The 26,776-nt window shown below is 39.6% G+C and overlaps 1 protein-coding gene across 1 annotated transcript in view; it reads right to left on the reverse strand.

The window, feature by feature from the left end:
* Window positions 1-26,776, reverse strand: part of MTHFD1L (methylenetetrahydrofolate dehydrogenase (NADP+ dependent) 1 like) — a 158,033-nt gene that overhangs the window by 93,456 nt on the left and 37,801 nt on the right. The window contains exons 12-19 of the mRNA XM_035902367.1: window positions 25,707-25,843; window positions 24,399-24,445; window positions 21,950-22,057; window positions 20,966-21,040; window positions 18,299-18,401; window positions 14,832-14,908; window positions 11,396-11,536; window positions 3,197-3,265 (exon numbers count right to left, since the gene is read on the reverse strand). Coding sequence (XP_035758260.1) covers window positions 3,197-3,265; window positions 11,396-11,536; window positions 14,832-14,908; window positions 18,299-18,401; window positions 20,966-21,040; window positions 21,950-22,057; window positions 24,399-24,445; window positions 25,707-25,843 — 757 coding nt within the window. The remainder of the gene's footprint in view (window positions 1-3,196; window positions 3,266-11,395; window positions 11,537-14,831; window positions 14,909-18,298; window positions 18,402-20,965; window positions 21,041-21,949; window positions 22,058-24,398; window positions 24,446-25,706; window positions 25,844-26,776) is intronic.

The following is a 26,776-nucleotide window of genomic DNA, read 5'->3' on the forward strand; positions in this document are numbered from 1 at the left end:
TATTGAAGCCTACAGTTATTGTCGGTGGAGCACCCCACATTTCTCATTTTAAGATCTTACTGTCATTCCTGCATATGAAATACTGTCGATCACTAACGCCTTGAGGTGGCATTTCTAGTGACAGAGTGGCAGGGCTGTGATGGAAATCAACCCACCGAGAAACCACTTTAAAACCCAGCAAATTAAAATGCACACATCAATTCAGGTATGGAAAAAAAGCACTGACATGAGTTGCCAGTTCAGCTCCACGCAGGACTGGCATTCGGTCATTTTTGATTTATGAACTTCTAAACCTCTTCTCCAGTGCATGCAGACGCCTATATAAAGCTGATGCAAATCTGCCGAGTAGGTTGTTCTCCGCTTTCATAGGCCTTTAGGAGCAACTCCTCAGTCCTCCACAGCTTAACACAATATGCATCTACAGGCTCTTTGCCAGATCAGAGGAGCACAGCTATCTCTGCAATGGCTACTTTCAGCTGCTGCTAATCACAGACACTATCACTTACAGATGATGCCAAATTAACCACCAGTACCAGCTGGAAGTCACCCAGAGGTCTCCTGCTCCACCTCCTCAGGCAGTCTTTTTGCCATTCCCCAATACCAAAGTGATCTGGAAGGCCTGCTTTGGTGAACAGTTTCATCCCTAATTGTGGGCCAGGTCCACAGCACAGTCTGAGCTGCATTTGTGTTCTGTTTAGTCGTATTATTCTGTTTTTTACACCACCAATATGCTGTAGACACTTGGATGTCTTTGTCACAGGATCATTCTGTTACTGTTGTTAAGTCACGGTGCTGTTGCTAAAGGTCTTTACACTTGTACTGAAAACTTGTTCTCCCTGAAGGGATTAGAATTATGTTGCCCAGTTACTATTGGTAGCCTCTTTGGAAATTTAGGAGGTCCCTCTTCTTTTGGATGCTACTTATTAGGATTATTTCAAGTGTAATTCAGGCTTCTGTTCTCCTCATTTCTGGTTTGCAAGAAGAAAGACCTGCAATTCACACACTCATTCAGAAATACGTTGTTCCCTCTAGCGGAAGAGACATTATTACATCCGCTACCTCAGGGTACACTAGGATTAGCTTGTCTTCAAATCTATCATGCTGGAGGGCTCTAAACTCACAGACAGGTCACTGTGCTACATTCAAGTGTGCAGGGCAAAACATCTTCCTTGTTCCCCTCCCTCCCTTTATTTGGAAAAACTGAAACTATTAAAATTAGCACCTCTTAAAGCTATTAACATGAGTAATTAAACATAATGAAAGGTAGTTATTCACAAAATGGGACATGACACAAGCTTGAGGCTCAAGAACAGCAACAAACAGCATGGGCGGTAAACAGAGTAGGCCACTGCATCTCTACACAAGAGCAATGACACAGTCCAAAAGGCACACGTCAGCCAAAGCACAGCACTATTTTGGAAATGATTTAGATGAACTGGAGATTTCCATTCTTGGATAGGTGACTCGCTGGCCTGCAAACCAACAGGTATTCAAAGGGTGACAAAAGTTCGTCTTTGAGACTCAAATGGCAGGAGTGGAGCATGAAGCAGTGTTCTGAGCTGCCGGAGTTTGCGGTTTTAAAAATAACAGCGTAAGAAGAATTTTTGGGAAAAATATCCTTGGGTAGTGTGGTCAGGGTCCTCCTAACAAGCAACAGTGTTTAATGAAAGTTGGCAGATGTTTCAGCCATAGCACAGATTAGACTAGAAAAGAATACCACATAAAGGCAGGAATTTTGTTGCACAGAAATGTGAACATAAAGAAATGCAGTGGGAAAAATAAAAAAGCATGCAAGTCCCAGAACCAAATGCCTATCAATCAAAAGAAACTCTTCTGACATTTATAATTGTATTTTAGAACACTATAACAAACCCACATTATTTTCTAACAGATATGCAAAGTGCAAATAGAGTGACACAGACTAAACACTCAGAATCAGAGCTACCTTGTCACTGATGTTTAACACACAAAATGCTATGTAAGTAGCAATTTGTGTATTAAATTTGTGTATTAAAGTTCTGGCCATGACATTCCTGATCCTACGTGACCTGCTGTTTCTGCTATTTGGTGTTGTATTAACTTCTGACACACACACGTATATTCTTCATACAGCCACATGAAAGAACAAATGTTCTTTGTAGGATAAAATAATTAAGATGGCAATAGTAAAATAACAGACTTAAATTCTATTTTTCTAATATGCCCTGAGAGTAGGAAGCTGTCCCCATCCAAACACAAAAGCAAAAAGGTAGTTATCACTTTGATATACTGTAGAAAATGAGACATTTTTACCAACCGGGGACTGCACTGGTATCTTTCTACATTCTTCAACCAGGAATTGTTGTGAAGTATTCCAGCTATGTAATTTTGATGGTCAAACTTTCAGTAACATACATTATTTTCTCTCTAAACGCATTTGTTTTCAAAACGACTTCATTATTTCCCCATTTTTTCTTCCTCCCCCTATATTACTCATTATTCAGCTCACTATTGAAAAGGTGATACTAGACTGCCCAGTCACAAAATTAGGTTGTACTAATTCTGAATTCTGCGAGATGCTGGAAGAAAGCTCACTAGGGTAAGAGTAAAACATTCCTCTCGTAGGCCAGCAAAGCTTCATTTAGTCCCTGAAGGCACTATGGCAAGATAGGGTGGCTGGGAGCCGTCTTTTGAAAAAGCATAAACAGGCAAAAGGACTCTCCTGGGTTTCTGAACGGCACAGACACAGCACAGAATGGCCTCAGCGAAGCATCCACCTTCCGCTCAAAATGCTGGGCTGCGGGAATCATCATGGGAACATACGTATAAAGGAAATTCATAAAAAGGAAACTTCCCTGGAAGAGCAAGATGGGAAACAGAAGGAAGCCTATTACTTGGAAGCCCAACCTGCCTTCCAGTGTGCTCGGAAGCAGTTCGACAGTGCACTGCAGCTTGTTTGCACGACTAGGCAAAATTATGACTAAAGCCAGAGTCTCAAAGAAAGGAGAAAAAAAAAAAAAAAAAAACACGAAAAAGGCATAAATGCAGATAGAGTTCATCAGTTAACATACACAAATGAACATTTGCTAAAATGCCTTTGTGGATTTGACCCTGGCTTGAACCTTGAAAGTTAAGCGCGGTCACTGGAGAGAAGCACAAGCAGCACAATATGGAATTTGAAAGCTGGAAAAGGGCAGGCTTCGTAAGCCATACTCACCTCTAATGTCTGCATTAGTGTGGGCTTAATTGCATCTTTCATCAAAACTGCCAAAGCACCTGTTACTCCCTAAAAAACAGAAGAGTCCACATTTTAACAAAGTCAATTCTAAGGTGCAAAATTTCTGAGTTACACTTAAGCTTACAGTTAAAACAGGGAAAAAATGTTACGCCTCAAAGGAGAAAAAGAAAGTGTGCTTATAAAACATAATGGATAAGCAGTGTTGCAGCGTTACATAAAGAATTTATTTAGCTGTTATCTCAAGACCTCTACCATACTGTATTTACAGAGGGTGCCAGAAATAGTAATGATTTTGCTCTGAATATACTTAAAAGGCAGCTGGTAAGTATTCCTCCTATTTAATGGAGAGACCAGAAACAGAGTTATTAAGTGATCAGCATGAGGATGTTGATGGGAACAAAAGATGGGAACAAAAGACGAAGTGGAAGCAAAGGCCACTGAGACCTGAGAAAGCAAGGCAGTGATAACTTGCTAGAACGACTTAACGTAATGACAGATGTATTTCTTTCATGACAGAATCAATAGCATAAATCAATAGATAGCAACAACCAGAAAGGCTATTTTTCAAGACTTGTACAAATATATATGTAATAGACACAGGATGAAAGCAGACACAGAGTTGACTGGGAGTAGCTAATGAATAAATCACGAGATTAAAAGTTAGAGGTGCCTTACTGTGATGAGAGGACAAAAGGAGTGGTGCAAATTGCTGCATCTTAGTTGTAAAAAAAAAATAATCTTACTCCTCCCTAAAAATTTTGCTAAATATTAAGCATAAATTTCACACTGACTGAATTTAAAAGAAGAGAAAGTCATGACATCCTTCTACACTAAAATCCAATGCCCATTTTAGAAAAAAACTGGCTATGTGCACAGCACTACCAAACTATATGCAAAGTGCTATCTAGAAACCACAAGATATATTTCAATTTATTCCTCAATTACTTTGATTTTGAGAGGAAAATGTGTTTTGTTTTGAAAGGACTAGATCATGGACAGAAAAAAAACCTGCAGCAGTGTTATAAGCAGTGGCTCATTTGATTGTTTGAACAAGCAAACTCTGTGAAAATTAAAAGTACCTGGTCACTATATAAGTACAGTATTCTATACAAATTCAGGTTTCCCCTTTCTGAGCATCACATCTGAACACATACTTCAGAGGAAGATGAAGCAGAATATTTGGCCTCGGATAAAAATTGATTGAAACCAAAATAGTAAAACTGGTTTCTACTGAAGCATAGCAAGTGTTTCCTTGGGGGATAGCGAAGGAAAACAAAGAGAGAAGGGAATGATGTTTCTTCACTCTTTGCATTTTGTAAACCTCCACTATCTACAAGCACCAATAGACCCACAAAAAGGTAACAAGAGCAACTGGTTGCAAAACAACATAGTTTCCCCCCTTCTGAATTAGCGAAGAATAAATTTCTGTTTCTTAATATGTTAATTTTAGAAGTTAGGATCAAAAAGCAAGGAAACGCCAGTGTGCCAGCTTGTTCTCAGAATGGCTGAGGCTCCATCACTTCCATAGAAGCAGCCTGGTGCTGTTGTACATATACCCAACTACTCTAATTTTAATCCAAAGCTGACAACCTAAATACAAGGAAAAGAAAATATATTTAAAAGATAAATGAAATTATTAGAGCCTGTGGAAGTGAAAATCAACTTTACAGCTACCGATTGCTTTAATTGGTAAGATTATAAACTACTTATTTTAGATAAAGAACTTAAAAATGCAGAAAAACCCCTCAAAGAATATTTCATAAAGGTTCAATTAACCAGTACCCCATAAAATTTTCTGGGTTTGGAATAAAATGTAACTTCAATATTTTATCCAAAAATGACTTTTCTTTTTAGGACCATGTAAAAATAACTGCCACTGCTACTGCCTTTGATTTCTTGTATTTTAATAATTTGTAAATTCTTTCTAAAGTGGGTGTATTTCTTAGGATATTAAATTTTAAATCTGTTCAATATAACAATTTGCTTTATTAAACTGATTTGATTCATTTCCACATCTGAAGCACTTCCAAAACAAATAGTGAATACCCAGTCCTAGCTCTAACAATTTAAAATTAAATGGAACAAATTTCAATCCTATCAATTCCTTTATTAGAACCCAGTTTTTAATCCTACTAATTTATCAGAACAAATATGTTCTTTTTCCTGATGATCGCAGTGAAGAATTTGAACTCATTAAAAAAAAATATATCAGAGTGTGCAATATACTTATTGAATAGGTCTATAAGCCTCTTGTTCTCTTGCTGTTTGACCAATTCAGCAGCCAGCTAGGACAGAACTGCTCAGACCAGAAGCATGGTTCTTCCCCTTCCATCCCCAGCTGAAGGAAACGATGCCTGTCACTAGTTGCTAGCAACACAAAACTATAAAGGCTGGTTAAGTTGTTCGTCTTCTGTCTCACGGAAAGCAGAACCGTGTACACACACTAGTTAGGAGGCAATAAGTAAAAGAAATATCTGAAGGAAAAGGTGGGTTAATTTTATATTTTCTTCCTGTATCCCAGTTTTGCCATCATCATATAGCATAAGTTATTCATCATCACTCTGAAAGAGGAACAGATGTTGATAATTTTCAGCACATGAACACTGAGATAGTTTACAATCTTACCACGTAAAAGGTAATCATAACAGCTAGTCAGCTTTCTGGAGAAAAAAAAAGCCAAATGGAAAACTTTACATCAGATCTTCCACCTAGTCAATGGCAAGGTTAACTACCTGAGCAGCCATGGATCAGCCATCCAATTAAGGGGTTCCATCATCTGCTTCATGCTGGATGAGACCACCAGCTCATTCAAAGCAAGATCGCAAACAGCTATTTGCTGACCCAAGCCATGTTGACTGGAAAGAAGGCTTTGGGGGAGAAATAAAAAATAAAATAAATTCAGGACACCTTTTTCTTCCCTCCCCCCGCGGACAATAATGTCTCAAATCTTGTCTCCTTTGCTTTCTGATAATTCTTCACCAATCTGATAAAAACAGTGAAGCAAAAAATACTTCCTATGCATTTTAACTTTTTGGGAAACTTCATCCATATTAGATATGCATTCTGGACACATCAACTCATTGTATCTGAAGCTGAAAGCAAATTAAAAAAGATGCAAAGACTCCAATTAGCACACATGATGTCAATCAGCCTTCCGTGGTTCTTAAATAGGTTTGGTGTCAACAACAGTTCTTAAAAGCTAAACAGCCAACAGAAGTTTCACATCTATCTGACATGACTGTCAGAATAAAGTTTTCATTCCTTCATATCCCCAATCCTCCAAGCAGCTAGCTCAAAAGCTAACTCACTCAAAGTCCCAGATCTGATTCTCAGAGCTATTAAGGAATCAGGTTCCAATTTCCAATTCAGAGAAGGTAGTCAAGTTTTCTATAAAAGAATTAGAGGCTTAGACACTTACACACAAGTGTGTGAGAGCCCAAGGTTCATTAGCTTTCCACTAACTCACTGTCAGAAGAAAGAAGTAGGTCTCCCAATCAAATGTATATGAACACCGACTCTCCTAGGTTGCCCCTCCTGGAACTGATCCCAAGTACTTCTGAAAATAACACCCCTTCCATCTATCCCCCAGCCGTCAAAGCAGGTATGCTCCCCAGGACAGCAAAGATCATAGAGCGCAAAATAAATTACACACGTGACACAGGAAAGTAAAAACTTAGATGAAAACCCAGAATATTTCAAAGCAACTTCCAGTGGAGCCGTCTCTGAAGTCTAGCAAAAGTGGAAATGAAAGCCAGCATTAGATGACAAGGAAAGTGATTGAGAGTAACTACTGTGAAATGAATAAGGGTTACACAGATTGAAAGGCAGAGAAAAACACTTTTATTGATAAGAAAAATAATGAAGTACTTGTAACTTCCCTTCAATTGAAACTACAGTCTCTAACAAAATGATAATATTTTTCTGCAATATCAGTTCTGTAAAAAACTAAACTCTAAACCATAAGCTGAGAAGAACTGCAACCACTTGTGTTTAAAGTCAAGTATGTACAGTGTTTTTCATGAATCAGAGAACAAAATATATCCAGCTGACAAATCATTTAAAAAAGTAAATCTGAAGCCATTTTTTTTTGGTCCTGGAATTACTGACATCTAAGAGCATGGCACAGAAAGTAAGCTGAGAAGAAGTCTTATTTAAAAAAACAGTGACATATTTATTTAATATTTTTCATAGCTGCTGAAATACTGATCTAGGGCATACATGCCCATTTAGTTTCACATAAAGATATGGCATGTGTCCATCAAAATTCTACTACACTGTAAAAGCCAAAAAGCAATTCAGTCTTTAAAATACTGTACAATGAGCACCACATTTTGGCAAAGAGTTCTGTATGTTCCATTACAGAAGACAGATATTCAATCCATTACTCTTATGGAAGGAGTCTTCTCAATTAATGAAATATTCGATTTATCTTTTTTCTATTACTCCTAGCCTGCCTCTGCATCTGGTTTACATCTGCCAACATGTATTTTAGATTTTGCTATTGTATTATTGTAAATATATTGCATATAAAGAAAAAAATTAAGATTAATTGTGTTTTTGTGAAGTATATTGTGTGTACATCTGGAAACAAATCAGAGAAGGGTTTTGTGGTTTTGGTTCACATAGATTCCAATGAACTAAAGACTACTGTCAAACATTTAAACTTGCATAAATTCCATCCGGGCAGTATATATAAAACACGAACCCCAGAATTCTTTTTTTAAGTGAAGGTAGTACTGACCACCACCCATTACTCAGGTTGTGTGGTACTTCCCATGAGGAAGCTGCCTTTAAAATTTGTTAAAACTATATGCAGTTGCAAGTTCTTTGGGCTAGAATGTCCATGTCAGGTGCCTATCATAGATTCAAGCTTTTAAACTTGGTTTTGTTTTATGAAAATTTAAGTCAAAATGACTGAACCGTTCTTGGATTAAGAATATTCAAAAAGCATGTATATTGTTTTTCCTACGTTCAGTTGTCTTGAGATCTGTCCTTTCTGAGGTATAAAGCTTTACCTCCTCTCAAAACCTGACTCGAAAGAAGGAAGAAAATTCAGGTGGAGAATGGCTTCACATCAAACCTCTTACCACATCTGAAAATTTTCTCAAGACATAAACCTTGGGAAAAATAAAAATTACAGTTAATGGACACTCACTACTGAACGCTTAGCCTTGCCCCATCCTACCTAGAAAGCTTTGGTTGCAACGCGGAGTGTGCTTACAGCCTGGGGCGTAACAACTGTATCTATAGCCTGAATTAGGCTGGACCAGTTCTGGGTCTGGACACCTGGCCCACAAGCAAAGATCTCTTCTCCTGGATCCTGTAGGAATCCTTTTCTAATATGTATAAGGATGAGATACATCCTGCTCAGTCCAAATGAAGAGGGGCCAAAAGCTGGGCTTGCAGAAGCATAGCAACAACATAGGCAGCATAAGCAGCAGGGGGAAGAGCAGATACTGCATTTAAAGTCTAGAAATAGTAAGTTTAGTTACAAGCTGTTCAAACAGACTGACCACCTGCAGGAAGAAACCAGGAACAGATGAAATGCCACCCGATAGAAGTGAAATATATCTTCTTTGTACTTATGAATTCTGACATGGTATGGTCTTTGATTACACAACTCCTGCTACTGTTTCCAGAGGATTCAGCTTCATACAGTACACTTTCACAAGTGCAGTACAATTATTCATAAGCTCTCTCCCCTTGTACAAAGTAACCAGTATTTAATTTGATCAAGAAATCTTTGTAAGAAAACACACTACTAATTTCCCTTTTTGACATTTCTTAAATACCAACACCACAGCATCTGACTTCTTCACCAAAATTAATAAGTCTGCAGAAATGAACAATTGGTCCTGTTTTCAGAAGAGAAACCAGCACACACAAGGATCAAACTCAAAAGTATTCACCACTTTTGCATGCTCAACCTGAGACAACATAAAATAATTTCTCCTGGTTCCAAGCTCTTGACGGTGTTTCTCCCTTTCCAAAGATTTCAGCTGTTTAGTTCGTGAGTATCAAGCCAGACTGAGGAATGCACAGCTCTTCATATGCTGTAAGAATCAGTTTATATGGACACAGCATCACACTCAAGCTTTGTGAAAAACACAGGAATAGAATTCAGCTCTCCAAAAGGGCACTTTTCTGCCTTAACCATGAAGGCACCTTCCTATTCCTTCCATGGTTCTCATCCTCATTTGTAACACACTCCACAGCATAGGAGGTAGGACTTTCTGCACTTCACAATCATGATATGCACCCAAGTCCTCCCTGCACATGGTATGAAGAAGAGAACCTGCAGCAGAAAAAGCATGCAGCAGCATGGCTGCAGATGGTTGTAATGCATATCCTTGACACCGTGATGATTTCTTTTCCTGGGCGGTTCTTCTATTGTATAATATAGAACACTGCTTTAAAGAAGAACTAGAAACACATGTCCAGCACAAGTGACACTATCAAACGACTGAGATGCTAAGCATAGGAAGTTTGTTTTAAAAAAGGCCAAGAAAACCGAATTAGTAACAGACATTTCGCCGAGCACTACTTTCATTTTAGGGACAGAGTGGAAAAATGTTGAAGTTCTTTGTGCACTGTTCATAGTTTCAGCCCTAATGTTATATTTCCACAGAGCAACTATACATGAAACAGACTATGGAAAAGCAACTGTTTTCATTCATCAAGCTGATTAGCATTAAGTGGTCGAAGACAGGTTAAATATTTTGCAATATTTATACATTAAAGTACCTTCATACAAAAGTAGCATCAAAATTAAAATAATGTATTTCAAGTCTAGTTTTAATCCTGACACTGAATTATTTTAATTTTTTTGCATATGCATTATAAGGTAACTCATTCCCCACCCTCCTCCACTTTGGCCAAGACAAAGTTATGCAATTGAAAAGGAAAATCAAAACTTCAGCAGCTAGAATATTAAATGCAGTTCTTCATGTCTCCTGCATAACTGGGAGCAGTTGATTTGCTCTGAATTTTAATGATGACTGTATTTAGAAATTTTGGTACCCTTACCTTAATTTCAATCTTAAATCCAGGCAAGCTAGATACTATGTTTTCATTTCCTTATTAAACTGGAATACATTAAGGCTGTGAAGGTACTCCTGGCTTGTGGATTTGCTATCTTTGCTGACATGACAGGATACTAGTTTCTTTGTGCATTCTAAAAATGCGGTAAGTTTGTCGCTTTTATGTGAACATCTGCACAAACAGGAAAAAACACACATAGGCTGTGTGATACAGGCAGTCATTGCCGTAGGGCAGCATGAAAGCATGGCTCCGAGACATATCGCAGTTGCTATAAGGATATATTTAGATGATAAAAAAAAAGGATAAAAGCAAAGCTTTACCATATTTATTGTATTTAAGGTGTGCTGTCAATCTGCAGTATATGAACTTAATTTAGCAATCAGGCTTCAGAATTCAAGTAATGCAATGTTACAGTAAACTAGTGCCAATCACATTGAGCCTACTCCTGGCATACAGCTGGATGGCAAGGGTTAACTGGTAGCTTCTGGCTGCGCCAGAACCTCCCATAAACAAATATGTGTGAGCTTCCAACCATCGTTTACTGACCCACATCCTGGCTATAAGGGCTAGAATTTGATATAAAGGAAGAACATATTGGCTTCTTTCAGAAGCTGAAGTACGGAATGAGGAAACAGCAACTAACTAATGAAGGTAAGGAAGAAAAAGTCTCAATGATGCGAAGAGATAACCCTGTCCCAAGCACTACCAGCAACCTATGGATTAAGAATAGCTTGCTTCCATTCTGATTCAGTGGTATAAGCATTCATGTGGTAACTATCGTTGTAGCATCTGAGCACACTTTACAAGAACAGTAGCAAACATTACCAGCTCTCTCAAATAGGAGCCCACGCTCTGACTTCCTCCAGCACCAAATTTGTTTGCCTTGAGCAGAAAACCATCCAAGTAGGTCATGGAGGCCAAAGACTTCCTGAACCAGATGTTACCAGAGAGTTGGAGAAACGAGTTGTACATCTTGTTCTCATTGTGAGCAAGTTTTGGCCCAGATGATGATCTTTCTTCGATATCTGACTGTGCTGTTCAAAGCAAAATCCTTGGCAGGCACCTGCCTTTCTAATGCTTCAAGAGGCAAAACAAATGCATCAGAGGTTATCCACTGGCCTACGGCACTGAACATACCAAATCCTCTGCTGTTACTGGTTCTCCTTTCTTGTCATTAGCCACCACCATTTTCCCCAGCCTCTCCTTCATGTCTTGCAGGCCAGTGGTAAGTGCCAGGATGGCCATAATTTCACTTGCAACAGCAATATCAAACTGAGCCTGTAAAACAGAAATGAGAATCATGAACCAAATCAAAGTCAGGTCAAATACTCACAGGGAGTCATCAGGAATAGGCTCAGGAAAGAAGATTTCACACTGGAGTTCAAACAAGTTCTAAATTATAACCCACAGCTTTTGAGATTACTCAGACTAGAGTAACTTGAAACGCTTTGTTTATAGTCTCTCATTAATGTTCTCCGTTACACTTCATTTACTTGGGGACCAGTCTTGCAGAGTACTTAGCCCTTTGGCTCACATTATCCTTAGCAGAAGCTCCCTGAAGGACCAAGAATTTTTTTCTGCGGCAAAAAAGAAAATCACCAGATGTGTTTTGAGCTTTACTGGCACGAGCACAGCATTGTGGCTTTTTTTTTTTTTCCTGTAATGCTCTCCAAAAGTTTTTTATTCTGGTTTCAAAAACATTCTTGTTACGTTTGATCACTGTTTTTCTACATAAACTCAAAATTTAGAGTCTGTGCTGCTAGGTCTTGTGCTTGACCTGTGATAATGCAAAATGTATCTTCACCCCCCATTTTTTTAAATGAACAAATATCTAAGTTTAAAAAACCCCAAGAACTGTATGCGGCACCAGTTCTATTGCTCTTGTAGAAATACATTCATAATGTGCAGTATTTCAGCACAACATAAGCTGTGGTCCTTACTTTTCTTTAAGAGCTTACCGTATACATTAGCAATATTGTACTAATTTACTATTAGTAGAGCCCAGGCCACATGCTGTCAGAATGTAAACAGAGAAGAAAGGCAAAGTCACGAATATATTATGGGATAGGAACGCAAAGTTAGGGACAAACGAGACCTACAGCTTCTTTAGTAATCTCTCCAACTCCAGCAACTGAAATCTATACAAAAATGTAGTAGTTGACATCCTACTGCTATCTATGTAAAAAAAGCCCCCAAGACTGTTTCTATGTCAGACCTCTACCAGATGTACCCCAGATTGACTAATACTGGAGGAATCTCTTCAAATTGAGGGCTTTGCCTGTTTTTAAGAAGCATCTACACAGAGAATGGTTCAACATATACATACGACTTACCACTCCTATCCATTTGCCTAGTACTTTAACAGCTTCTGCCCTTTTTTAACCTATGTTCCTGCTTTTAGATTCTGTCTTGACAGCTACAGCCCAGAGCAGCCCTAGTCAGCTGTACCTGCATGGTAGCTCAAAACTTCTGAAGACACCCGAGCACTTTTCTGCATGGGGCAGAGAGAGGGAGAGATATATACCATGGAAAACAAAAAATAATCCCATAATTGAGATTTTAAGCATAAGGATTCAAATGAAATGCTGAAGTCACGAAGCAGATTTTCTGAATTCCCTGGAAGCAGTTCTATACACAGCAGAACAGCCGGGTACACGATGAACACTGTTAGTGTTGCGACGACATGGATGCTGCTATCTTTTCTGAAGTTAAGAATACCCCTGGTAAGTCATTGCAGCATATGTAAGGCAGGAATAAGCATATGTAAGTCTATGCCCAACCCGTATACTGGAATATTAGCTAACTTTATTGGGATGTTTATCAGGAAACCAAAAAATACGTTTTTATTATCATTGTTTCTAAATAAACCCAAAAGGACAGAAAAAAACAATCCCAGGCAGATGCTCAAAGAGTGACATAATATTTAATTGAAAAAATAGCCACAAAAGACTGTGATAGCAGGTGCTATTTTAACTCTAATAACCTCTATACACCTATGAAGTGCTGACAGAAACCTTAGCTGTAAAGTCAGTTCTCTATTGATGAAAGGATCCACCCACATGGATCCAATTGCAGGATCAAGGGCATCAGTCATGTAATACTCTTTAGAAACCACAGCATCCCTGTTCATTAAAATGCAGACTTTTGTGCCTGCTGTGCTCTGCCATTTCACACAGGTGTCATTGATTTTAAGAGTGCTAAAACATCACTCCAAATATTTATAAAATGCATCTGTTAACTATGAAGTCCTGTTTTCTCTGGATCTCTGGCTAGGCTCTGAAATGAGTTTTCCTAACTGTTCTCTGTTTCTCGAGTCACTAAGTCCATGTTAAAATGTGAATGGGTATGCACCAGTCCGACACATCAAAATTGAAAGCATCAAGGTCATTTTAGCCAAAACAGTACAGAAGCAACATTTGACAGCCATATGTCCACTAGTGCTGTATAATAAACCCCACATTTAACAATTACAGTGGTAAAATGCTGCACCATGAGGCCGGCAGAACCTGGTTCAAAGCTAATAATCGCACTGAGTCACTAAACAAATCTAAAGGTAGGAAAGCATCTCAAGTGCTGAAGGAACTTGTACCAAGTATAGTATTTTGTAGTCCCTGGCCATTACCAGAGAGAAGTATTGGCTAATATTGAGTTTTCTGTAAGTTACAGACAGAAAAGTCTCTATGTCGTGTGTTTAAAACCAAAATAAGCGAGCATTTCTAGTAGAAGGTATCCGTCCCTGGCCATGGCAGAAGGTTTGGAACTAGATGATCTTTAAGGTCCCTTTCCAACCCAAACCATTGTATGATTCTACAATTTCTCTTAGCACTATTTTTTGGTCTCTTTGTTTGGGCACAAAGCCTAGAAGAGGTCTGAAATGATAAAGAAAAATTAAAGACAGGATTTCCAAAATGAATGAAAGCCTTGTCTCTACCACAATAGCTGTTTAGTTCACCTCAAAATAGTCAGAACCTCATGAATTTCATGATTCAGAATGCTCATTTTCTGAACTATCCCTTCAAGCCCGCCTATTAAAATTAAGCGCACGCTCAAAGTTCTTACAGTTTAGATCCCAAAGCTGAGACGCGCGATAGGGAAATGAAAACTCTAAATAAAAAGCTAATGGTCATTTTCAGTCCTCACCAATGGGACCAAAGACATATACCCCCCCACACCCCCATTTTTTATCATTATTAAATTTAATGTAATTCAAATTACATAAATACTACATAAATAGTTTGAGGGACTTAAAAAACTAAGAAAACTCATACCAATTAACCTTATGAGAGCATAAGGGCACCTTTTATGTTTATAGCATGACAGTGTTGGACCCCTAGCATACGCAATTTTTTCAAGTGCTTTCAACACATTGTGCAAGATGCCTGGGTTCCTGGTTCTGAAACTTCAGACTCAGTCACTCATTAACACAAGCAGTTTCACTGCAAGAATACAACACAACAGCAGCAGATGTTAGCATTGCAATTCAAAGCAGTATGCTGAAAGAACTGCAGAAACACCTCCCAGCCTCTAAAGCAAAGTCTGTCCAGAATGAGGTATATCAACAGCCTTTACGTACCTGACGGACAAATCCTTTCTCTGTGTTTGCCTGCCCGACCGTTATTTTGCGCAGGAATCTGTCATTTGTATCCACCACTGAAATAAGGGAATAGCAAAAGCAAAACATGTTAGCAAGGACTCAGCTACCTGGGTTTTTCCAAGCATACCTGTTGTTATACAACGTAAGGTTCAGCTGCTTGAACAGTGTAACCAGCCAGCCATGCTCCTGCACATTAGTATTTGCACTGACTAGTTGATACCATTAGATGACAGGTTGAAATAACTCAAATACAATTTCTCTGAACAGTATTTGAAGCTAACATATTCTTAATATTCTAACACATAAATTAATATTTTACCTGCATAAGAAAAACCTGACTTAGCAGATACAATGCACCTCAGCCCTGCTTCAAATCCTTTGCTTCATCATTGACTTGTTAAGAATTGATTTTAAGACTGCATGATGTAGGTTGAATGTGGTCTGTTTCTCTTTTAAAGGATGATTATGTTGTCAGATGGGTTCTTCCAGACAAGTCACTTTCTTGCACATCACAGTAACTAACTCCACATTCAGCTGCACAGCATTCAAAGGAAGTTTTTTTTCAACTGCCAAGATCAACCATCTGCTATTTAACACAACTTCAATTTCAGACAATTGTATTTCTAACCTGGAAACACTTTTGGTATTGCAAGGGCATGTCCAAACCATGCTGTGGAATTGCTAACTTCACTAACAATCATTGCAAGCCAAGTTCTCCAGTTCTGCACTGACAACACTCAACTTTAAAACGTGCCTTTGTAGGAACCAAAAGGAAGGACTGAGAATAATCGAAGAGCTCTCTCATCTGCTGAGAACTGATCAGGATGTTTCTTAGGAAGAAACATTAGGAGGATGTTTCTGTTTGTTAGAAAATGAGACTGAACTCAAAGACCTCTCCTTCCCAGGAATGGTAATCCCTACAGAATGCAAAAATAGGCTTCCTCTTTCTTATGGGCTCTTTAGACCTACAAATGTTTCAGTTTGCACCAACCCTAAAAGAAAGGCAGAAGGTACTCCTGACCAGTTCAGCATGCAGCTTGGCAATCAGGTCAATCTTCTGGTAGATGTAGGTTTGAGCCCTGTTCATTTAGAAGCAAAGAAATCAAGAAACCTCCAGAGCAGTTGTCTGTACTGAAGGTCAGTGAAATCACCTCCTCCCATTTTTTCCTGCTGCTTTTGGAGATTAACAAATTTGCCTGTACAGAAAAGGATGACATAATTACTGAAGAACAAGAGGGACTTTGAATCTCAGTCCTACACAACCCCAACTAAGGGTTGTGAGCGAGCTGGGAGAAAAGCAAGGTTTAAGCTCTTCTTGGGTGTTTCTCATGGAGCTGTTGTGAATACCATACGTAACTTCTTCCCACTACATAGTATTTAGGCCCCTAATTTCTTCAGGAATTGCATTTAAGGGATGGTGCAACACAGATTTGCTTAGCTCATTTTGGTTCCTATTTATATACAGTCATACTATAAAATACTACAGTACTGGCAGAAATTGCAGAACAGAGCCCAGCACATGGAAGCAGTAGGCTCATACCAAGCTGTGGTACCATATGCCACCGTGGAGCCATATGGCAAGCTGATCTCTCGAGCACAAACTTATCCCTTCTCCTCCTAGGAAGCTCAGTCTCATGAGCAGCCTTAAGCAGACCTAAATGTCTTTCCCGCCTGCCCAGGCACTGCTGAAAAAAAAATCCTGCCAGCCTGGACAGCCAGCGGCCTGCTTTTTATCTGGCCATGAACACCCTTACCATGAAATTACAACTACCCCTGCAACTCTTTCTGATCACTGGGATACACTGGCTTTCTCACCATGGTCAGGATTCATTCTTGAGGAAGACTCCAACAGCTGCACTTAGAAGTAGTAAAATAAGAAAGAATTGTTTTTGCCAGAAAAGCAATTTTTCCTTCTCCAAATTTGCCCTCTTCCTTACCCAAAGTAAACGTTTCGGGAAAGTTTAGGTTCAACCAAGTGTTAGGTTTAATGTATCTACTTCCTTATCCTCTAGAGATATAAACAGGATTTGAATACCAGGGGAAGGGTAAGTAGGGGGAAGCTTTCCTTCTTTTCAGTATGTTGTACCTGTTCAAGTTAGTATAAGATGACAATGAACTTTAAGCTTGTGACACTTCTAAGGAAACAGGTCCCGACTAAAATTAATTTTCAGACAATCTGATAACTTTCTCTTCTGCCCTACAAATTCCCTGGTACGTAACAAGCTTCACAGACACATGCATTCCAGAAACAGCCCCAAATAAAACATTTTCCAAGTTATCTAAATCATTCCTAAAACTACTTTTTTTAAACAAATGTTTACGATATGTATAGCATATAGTTGTGTGGAACAGAAGTTTCACTGACATTGTTTGAGATGAATTAAATAAGTCACTCGAGGTTAATAGCTGTTGAGTAATGTCACCTCCTCCCAAACCTGTGCTGATAAAAATGATGAGTTTTACTACACTAAATATTTATATTACTCCTTTAACCTAATACATGTCTCTTCCAGACATACTGTGTGACTAATAAAAACTGTCTTATGCCACATCCCCCAGTATTATCTTGAGAAAAATATCCCAAGTCTGAGATGACATGCACACGAAGGGCACAGTAAAGCATGGCCAAGGCTCCTCCCTTCTCAAAAGATTCACCTTACTTCTCTGATCACAATATATTCCATTTAACAATGGCTTTGAACTAATAACTTCGGTGTTTGAGAACTCAGGAAGAAAATAAAATCCAATGGAATTTAGGTCAAAACCTCAGGCAGAGTTTACTTGTTTAAAAAAAGAGAGATACCAAAGTTGAGGTAAACACTGAAATTTAACCCAGCACTAGAACTGGAAAATGCAGAGGGGAGTTGTCTAAGGGTGTGAGAGTGGATATTGGTTTGCTTGGCATACGTAGTTGAAACCGTACCACATCTTTCACCTCTTCTTCCTAACAAAGCAAACAACTCAAGACACTTTAAAAATAAGAAAAACACATAATCTCTGAGGCCTGTTTAGTCTCTGAGCTCCCCAGACTGCTGAGCTGGGGAGGATGAGGAACCAAAATCAAGAAGAGTAAGTACAAATAATCTAAAACCATAATAGACACAGTTAAGAAAATGATGGATAAGGTTCGTAAAATGCACAGAAAAGCCACTTTCATATGGTTTGAGATGTATTATCTAATGTGAGAGAGACAAGGGATGTGCTTAAACTGTCAGAGCAACCTATCTTTCCAAACATTAGCAAAGTCTCGAGTTACTATGGATATTTGACGAAGTTTAGAGCAACGTACGGCACCCAAATTTGTTATGCACCCACATTTCCCACTTGCAAATGCATTGTTCTTACAGTCAGAGAGCAGAAACAGCTGTGATTCAGGTAATATTAAGCAAATTAAGAAGTAAATTATAATTAAATCCGAGCTGAAAGAAGGCTTTTTGACTACATACCTCTTTGCCATGTTATGGTAGATGGGTCGATATCAAGGCGCACAAATTTGCTGATTTCCTCCTCTGTTAAAGTCCCAGGATCAGTCTTGTTTATTCCCAGCCTCTATGCAGAAACAAGTTAAAGAAATGCAATGAAGTGGCTTTTTTGCTTCAAAAGGTATAGCTGCTCTGGCTTTCACCCCCACTTTCAGCCAGCATTTTGGAAAGAAGCATGTCAGGACCAAAAAAAAAAAAAAAAAAGACCAGGGAACAAAAATACGGGCAAATGTAGATGGAAAAATGAAACAAAAAAGGAGAAATTCTCATAGGCCATTAAAAGAACAATCTGTTTCTTACACAGCAGAAACTTGTAATGTAAATCAAAGAGGAATCTCATATTTATCAGTTACTAATAAAAAGATAATTAACTGCTTGTTCTAGTTTGTCTTGTGTGAATCATCTTTGAATGAAGTAAAAACTTCTGCTTTAAGAGCCCATCATCCATAAACTCAGTCACTTATAATGAATGAACCAATATCTCCTGGCTTTTACAGATTCACTATTTCAGCAACACCAAACCTTTTTTCAGGTGAATCTACATAAAGATGGATTAGAAAACTGCATTTAAGAACTGTTGTCTTAGGGGAAAAAAAAAAAAAAAAAAAATCTTAATTTTTCTCTGGCATTAAAAAGCATTCCACAGTGGATTGACCAATATGATTACACTTCAGTACTAAAAATAAAGCAAACCTAAAAGTCTATAAATACTCAAAGAGCTACTACAGTTACTTCCCTATTTAAGCCAACAGTTATTTCTAGAAATCTGGGGACATCCTTTTGAGAATATTAAAACTATTTTCACTACGCTCCTTTTTGAGGGTCGGTCTCTCAGACTGTGAGGGATGCTTTCCAATGCAGATGCAGGCACTGGGGCATTTCCCACTGTACTGAGAGGGCAAAAAGCTGTTCAGAACACCTTGCAGGTTTTGGCACTTGGAGCCTAAGGTTTTTCACCCCAGTTTTAATGAAGAAAGGCTTACGTCCTCTACTGCTAGTCCTGTATTCATACTTTTCTAATCTGTTGGCCAATTTTAATCCAATTTGACATAGTTAAGAGATAGTTTCTTACAAATTCTATGAAAATAGGCAGATCAAGAAAGGTGCAATACCCTACTAGTATCTGTACTGAAGGATGGCAGTCAGAGTTCAACGCTTATCCCTCCTGTTTGGCGTGTCAAGCATTTGCCCAGATACATTCTTCCAGACCACTTTGCCCAGAGCATTTTTCCGCAGAGGGTTGACAGCAAAGTTTTCAGTCATTTTTATAACTTTCAACTGCTGCAAGGAAGACTGGGCACTGGGACTGCAAAGGAAGGAGCCCAACCCTCTCAGGGTCTCAACATTATGTAATTATAAGTCCAAACCGCACATGTAAGGGAGGAGGTTCAACCTTAATAATCCTCTTTTGAAAAAAGTGTAACCCCGTCCCATAAAGCTATCATTTTAGTTTTGATTTTTTTTTTAGGTGTAAGGAATCATTATACTAAAAATAATTCACAGCAAAATAATTCAGTTATATTGGAAATTATGATGCATGTATTTGAATGTCATAAAGCCAAACTTTTTTTACTCAGTTGCAGTTCATGTGGAGAGAAATCCATTTCAACTGCAGAGATCGTTGGTATGTCATGAATAACCAAACCACTCCCCGTCCTCCCCTACCTGTTACCCTACACACAGTGTAAACAAGGACAAACCAAAACTATGCCAACATTCTGACGGAAAATTCTGTAAGATCTCCTCTGCCACAAAGGCAAGCTGGTATCATCCGCATTTTAATTTACTGTCGTTCAACCAAGCAGCACAAAAGCTTAAAATGTTTTGAGAAACTATTTTTTATTCAAAACAGCAGCTGATGTTACCTCTATCCTCCTTTCCACACACCCCCCCCAATTCTGAGTGCACACTTGGCAGCTTTCCATTTCCATCCGGTGACTCTGAAACAACACTCGGCAGGACTCAAAAGCCAACAACAAACATGGAAGAGGAAGCAGAAGACTGAAGCTGGCCTTAACGTTCATATTCCCCTTCCCCTATGCTAGAGGGCTATGTTGCTCGCTCATGATTTATCAGAATAGCAGCCTCAAATCCAGGTACGTTATTCATACATGAATTGCATAGGAAGCTCTTCTGGAAGCATTTAGAAAGCAAGAGGGGATGCAAAAATATGCTATGCACACAAATGTACTTCTACCCCTTGAAGGACAAACACTGTCAAATTGACATCAATAAAACCCCAGAAGTAGATGCTATAATAAACTTTCAAACCCAGAAAATATTGCAAAACCAAAGAATGTGAGCTTTCAAACGTGACTTTACCATAATAGGAAAAGTATTTTAAAAACTCTAACTTTAATATTTCATCAGGAAAGACACAGCATTACAAAACATTATTGGTTTATTTCAGGAGAAAAGAGTAGCAAAAATGTTGGTTATGAAAATAATATCAGACCCAGATCCTATTACTTAAAGAAGAATGCTTTTAGAAAAAAGTCTGGACTTGATAAATTCATGAGGGAGGTTGACACAAACTTGGTTCCATACATCAAACAATTTTAAACAAGTTGCATAAGAGATTGCATTTTATGAAGAAATACTGTAATTGAGGAGAGTACATTAACAACTTACTTTCAGACGGGAAAGCTGAATAGCAGAAAATCCTCTCACACCATTAACTACTGGAACCAGTCTATTATACAAAGCCTAGAAAAAAACACACGAGAAGTTACTAAAATAACAAAAGGTTCCAACTAGGAACTATTTAAATAAAGAGCTAATGCTTTTTTATTATTATTATTTAGACTAATTTCAGTAAGAATTTCCCAGCCACACAAGTTGGGACTTCTGGTTAGCCATTTAAAAAACAATTCTGAAAAGGTGGTAGCTTTTTGAGCAAAGGCTATGATTTAAGTCTAAATCCAATTACCACAATGATTGTGTTTCTATGTTTAACCAAAAAAAATATATTATTTTTGAAATTGGGAATCCTTTAGAACTTTAACCAAGGTCCAATATTCAAACTAAAACTATCATTTGCAAACTGGCCTAAATGCACATTTGTGTCGCAAAGGGGATGTGACAACCCTGCTCAGTTTTAACACTATAGCCAAAAGAAGGAGGCTCCTTCCTTTACTTTCTCCCTTTAAAGACTCAAGTTAGCATTTCTGTTAAGGTCACAACAGATGTAGTGGACGGAAAAGGATGCAGTTTATTTTCCCCACAACCCCTTCTTCTTAAGGTATATCATACCCAACTTTGCATCGGAAGTGTAACTTTTAACTTTAAAAGGACTACGGCAAATTATTAAAAAGAATAAGATTTACAGAGAGAGAAAACCATTTTTATCAGACTATTTAGAACAGTCTGAAATAGTTGACAAGGTTCTGGGCATAAGATCGTTATTTTAAAGGCTATCTTACAATAGCTATCTGCCATAAAAAAATACATTCTATAAGCATGATTTCCCAGCAGAACAAAGAATGGCTTCAGCAATAGTTTCTGTTCACACAGTGAAAATATAAAAAGATAATCAACTTACTTTGCTTTGAAATGTAGTTTATTGAAAAACTGACAAGAAAAAATGCCACGTGGATATTAGAAAATAATCCTCACCTTATCAGACTGAGTGTTCTCATGCAAGATCCTAGCATCAATGGCAGCAGCCAGCAAATTGTTCGCAGCAGTTATAGCATGAATATCTCCAGTTAAATGAAGATTGAACTAGAAGGTGAAAACAACAACAAAATCTTTTTGTAAGCAGCCATTTAACTCAATTAATCTCAGAGAGATTAGCAGAAACAATCGCTGCCATCTCCTTGAGGTTGCAGCACAGATTAGTCACCTGGCAGTGTAGATGAAGTATTACCAGGCTGAAACTACACCGAGCTATACAAAGGACTTGTTTTCACCCTCAGCATGTAGTAAACTACCCCTAGTTTAGCCAAACAAAGCCACAAACATCTTTACTCTTTGCTAAATGGTCCAAGAATGAAAAGCCCAGGGCTATGGTTCCACATCATTAATACTAAATCAGTTCACTGGGGGTATTTACTGTTTGACCCGGACCAGAGGTACAGATTTCTGCCGAATCCCCCTGAGCACACTGTGCGGGACAGCTTTGGGGGCGTACGCCAGCTTTCTGCTGGCCATGGGATAACAGCCCGTAGCTAATCAGGCATGAACTTTGCTTATACAAAGTTTGCCCAACCAAGTTTTGTGGAGAAATCTGAAATCAGCAGTTTAGATTAGATTAGGACTTGTGTGACGTAGGTACTGTATTTTTTATATCTGACAGGAGGAGGCAGAAGGGCAGCTTTACTTGCATGGCAGCACGGACTGCGGAGGGGCGCTGAGGGTGACAGGCACCAGCCTCCCCCGCCTGTGCTCACACTCACATGCAATGGGGGATCAAAACTGTAACTAAGCGCTATGTTAGGGCTCCGTTTGGACCAGGTGTGCACTTTCAAGGTGGTACTGCCCCAGTTTGGGCCACGGATTGGTTTTGTTGAGCTCTAAATTAGACTCTTTTGGGGTGAAACCACTGTGCATTTCCAAAGAAGCCCTGTGAATGTATGCATAAGCTTAGCCATGCTATCCTTACGTTCCCCAGAAAATCTGCTTGCGTTTTATGCTCTGGAAACCAACACAAAACTCTGCTGTCAACTACAGCATGCTGAAGCTCCTGGGTGCAGGGCTAAGCCTGCTGAGGAGAAGGGAGGGAGGCAAAGGAAGGCACCCATCATGGATGGCAGTAGCCAACCGACAAGAAACACTACACGCAGTCTACGTTTCATCTCCATCCTTGATCCAGCCTGTCCAGAAATGCATGGATCACGTAGCTTTACATCGTGCATGTTGTGCCAGGCAAGGGTAGACACTTCGGTCAGAGTATTGCTGTTTTCACAGGGAGAGTATTTTGAAAGCCTGCATCCAGCTGGTTCCTTCCAAAGCCAGCACGCAATTTTCAGAAGCTCTCCGAGAGGGCTAGGGATTTCTTCAACAGAAGTCCATTTACTTGTGGGTAGAGGAGAGCTGCAGATTAATTTAGAGGCAAGAAAACAATTCTTTCACTTTGACAGTGCCAGGGTCCTGGGGGCACCACCAGCCCTGACTGTCCTTGCTCGGCTCCCCAGGGCTCCCCCACGGCCCAGGACACCACGTCAGCCCCTGGGGCCACCAACCCCTACCTCAGCGATGCCACAGCCGGGCCAGTCTCCAGGTCCCTATAGCCCTGCCAAGGTGGGCCTGCCTGCGGGCCCACGTCCCAGCTTGGCCTTGGTTCAGGCCCAGGGAGGGATGCCCGGGCTGGGGCTGCCCCCATGCCCCCGTCTGCCTGCTCCTGGCTGGGGGGTGGGACAGAGCCTGGCTGCCAGGTCCTGTCCAACCACCCCCATGGGGAGCCCCAGCCCCTGCAGCTCCCCAACAGCCTGCACCTGTGAAATATAATTTTTCACAGGAGACTTCTCTATTTCACCACTGTTGTTGAGCCAAATCATCGTCCTTTTACTTATCTAGCAAAAGTTGTGGTGTTCACCCTTCCACAGTATTCTGGCCATACCTCACACTATCACAGGAGGGTCAGCCTGGCTAAAAACAAGTCCATTTTGCCACACTCAGTGACTTCTGCTAAAAAGAAATACTATATCTACATCTGAAAAAGAAATTTCCTCAACCCATCAGCCCTGGACCTCCAGAAAAGTAATGCTTTCTCATTCTTTTTTGCAATAGATGTGGATATAAAAGGAAAAAAGAGCAGTAGCCAGCTCTTTGTCTTGTATGTTATGTGTGGACAGCGGGCTTTCTTCTCAGGAAGCATGTGAAAGATAGCCAAGATATTATAAACATGTACAGTATCTGTGCAATGTTTTTGCACCCCCACTCTGCAGTCCCTCTGTGTTGCACAGCAGGCACACGGCAGTGGCAAGGTCCACGTGGCAGTGGGCAAGGACCACCCCGATTCTCCAGGCAGACCATTGCCACTAACCAAGTGCTGTGTCAAACACCTTGGCCTGCCCACCCCTCCCAGAGGGACAGGGACTTGCTGCCTGCCCCACTGTCTCACCTCCTCCATGGGAATCACTTGAGCGTATCCACCACCGGCTGCTCCACCTGCACAGGAAAGCACATGGTCACATCAGACTTCCACCAGTTTTGGAAAAAACCAACCACCCTTAAACACACAAAGTGAAACATACAGTGCCGAGAACAGAGTTCTCTGCATTTTGATTTCTATTAGGGGATTGATGATGCACCCAAATAAACAGGATTTCCTTAAACCTTGCTGGCTTTTTTCAGCAGGCAGTAAAAAGGGAATTCTTGATCTGAAATGAAAGCCTACACGTGATGGCTGGCCCAGACTTTGGCTAGATAAGGGCTACCCTCTGCTCCTGCTCAGATTTAGGACATTGTCATGCACATGCAGCTGTTGGGTGGAAAGACACAGCAGTCACGAGCAAGCACTGCTTCTGATGGAAACCTTCGCACCCTTGCCTGAACGCTCCTTCCCCACTGCCTCTCAGGGTACAGGCAAAGGAGTTTGCTGTAGCCTACACACAAGTTGAGTGGAGGGATTAAAGCACTCACATGCACCAGTCTTGGCTGAGAAGCACCAAGCACCAGGAGCCTTCCAGCTGAAACCAAACTTAACTTAAACTTCAGCAAAGCAAAGTAGAGTAGATGGGGAGCACTTGCCCAGTTAGGCACCAATCTCAGCTGAGAAATGGCAAAAAAAAGATTGCATTACTTCCTATCAGCATTGAAGACAGGCTTGAACTCTGGCTGGCTCTTACCTGGCCCTCAGGCTGTCAAAGTTTTTCTAGGCAAAAAGGCAGCAGCCCATGATTAGGGGGGACAACTCAGAAGAACAGAAAGAAGGGGCTCAGACCTAGCCAAACGTGTGACGCAGACATAGCTGAACCATATGTGTAACTGCCAGCTTCCTTAGCTTGGATATATCAAATCAATACAAGTGGATTTAGGACTCCTCCTCAAGTTGAGAAATAATTAAACAGTACCATTTAGAGAAATCTTTAGAGTGTCTCCAGGCAGAGGAGTGGCTGGAAGGGTGTGTACTCGCACAAAACTCCTCCTGGCTAACTCATCCCCACGCCTTTCATTATGTTTGGGCTTTATCTGCATTATCAATACACGTTAAGTACATGAACATAATACATACGGACCTTGTATGGGAAGATGTGTACAAAAAACCTTTATCTATTAGTTATAAACTTATAAAAAAATCCAGTATGCTACCATTCAGACAATCCACTGAGATAGTGAAGTAACAAAGGAATTAAAAAAAAAAAAAAAAAAAGCAGCAGTATTTCCTTTTAATCTGAAAGAGGTCATAGCACCCGCAAATATTACGTACCTTTAACTCCAAAAGTAGGTCCTTGGGAAGGTTGTCTCAGACAAGCAAAGGAATTAATGTTAAGGTGTGCAGTAAGCGCCTGAACGAGGCCAATTGTGACTGTGCTTTTCCCCTCTCCTAGGGGTGTAGGGGTTATTCTAGCAAAACAAGAAAAAAAGATTAATCAAATTCTTTGCTGATGTCAGCCTGGCTAAGGGTGTCAGAACTTACAGCTTTTGATTTCAATGAAGAATATTTGTACAGCAAATTTCAATAAGATTACTTTGTCTCCACAAAAATACTGCCACAATGTTAGCCCCTAGCTCAAGCTGGAATGCTAATATACATGTGTCTTCTATTTAAGCAATTTACTATGATAGCAGAAAAAGAGAAGATTATTTTGGCAAAAGTTCTAAAAAGAATATATTGAATTTAGACATTTTTATTACAGCACAAAAGTCTCACCAGTTTCATTAACAAACCATCCATCAAGATACGCTGAGCATGTATTAATACTTTTCTGTAGTAATGCATGAGATGTTTTATTCCCACTGCTCAAACTCTGAATGAAATAATAGAATCTTTTAAATTAAATAACCAACACTTTTGTTTGTAGAGCTCAACTACCCCTCTCCAGCTTCCACATCATCATAACGCCCAACAATGACAGAGCAACTGCTTTTTAAATAAAACTGGACACAAAAGTCACTATATTCAACTGAACATGATTTATTTTACACTTATGTTTCATGATACTTTTGCAGATTTAAGGGTGATGAGGGACAATTACAATCACAATCTGACCTCCCATACAAAAGCTCAAAAACCCCATGCTACAACTCCCACATCTAGACCATGACTGAACCAGGACAGACTTTTAGAAAGACATCCAACCTTGAATCAGAGACTCTAACCTCCACTCAAAGACTCTATTCTTGTCCCTTTAATGCAGGGACAATGGCAGATGATTTTGCAAGTAGAAAGCTTCATCAGCCTTCTGTGAATGAGAGAGACCTCAGTTTAAGTGATGCCCTCCCTACTTTCAAGGTCAGCATGTATGTTTACAATCCATGTTAAAAGGGGGGCGGGGG

Source organism: Egretta garzetta, unplaced genomic scaffold (genome assembly GCF_000687185.1).
Source record: "Egretta garzetta isolate BGI_Z169 unplaced genomic scaffold, ASM68718v1 scaffold139, whole genome shotgun sequence".
Taxonomy (NCBI): Eukaryota; Metazoa; Chordata; class Aves; order Pelecaniformes; family Ardeidae; genus Egretta; species Egretta garzetta.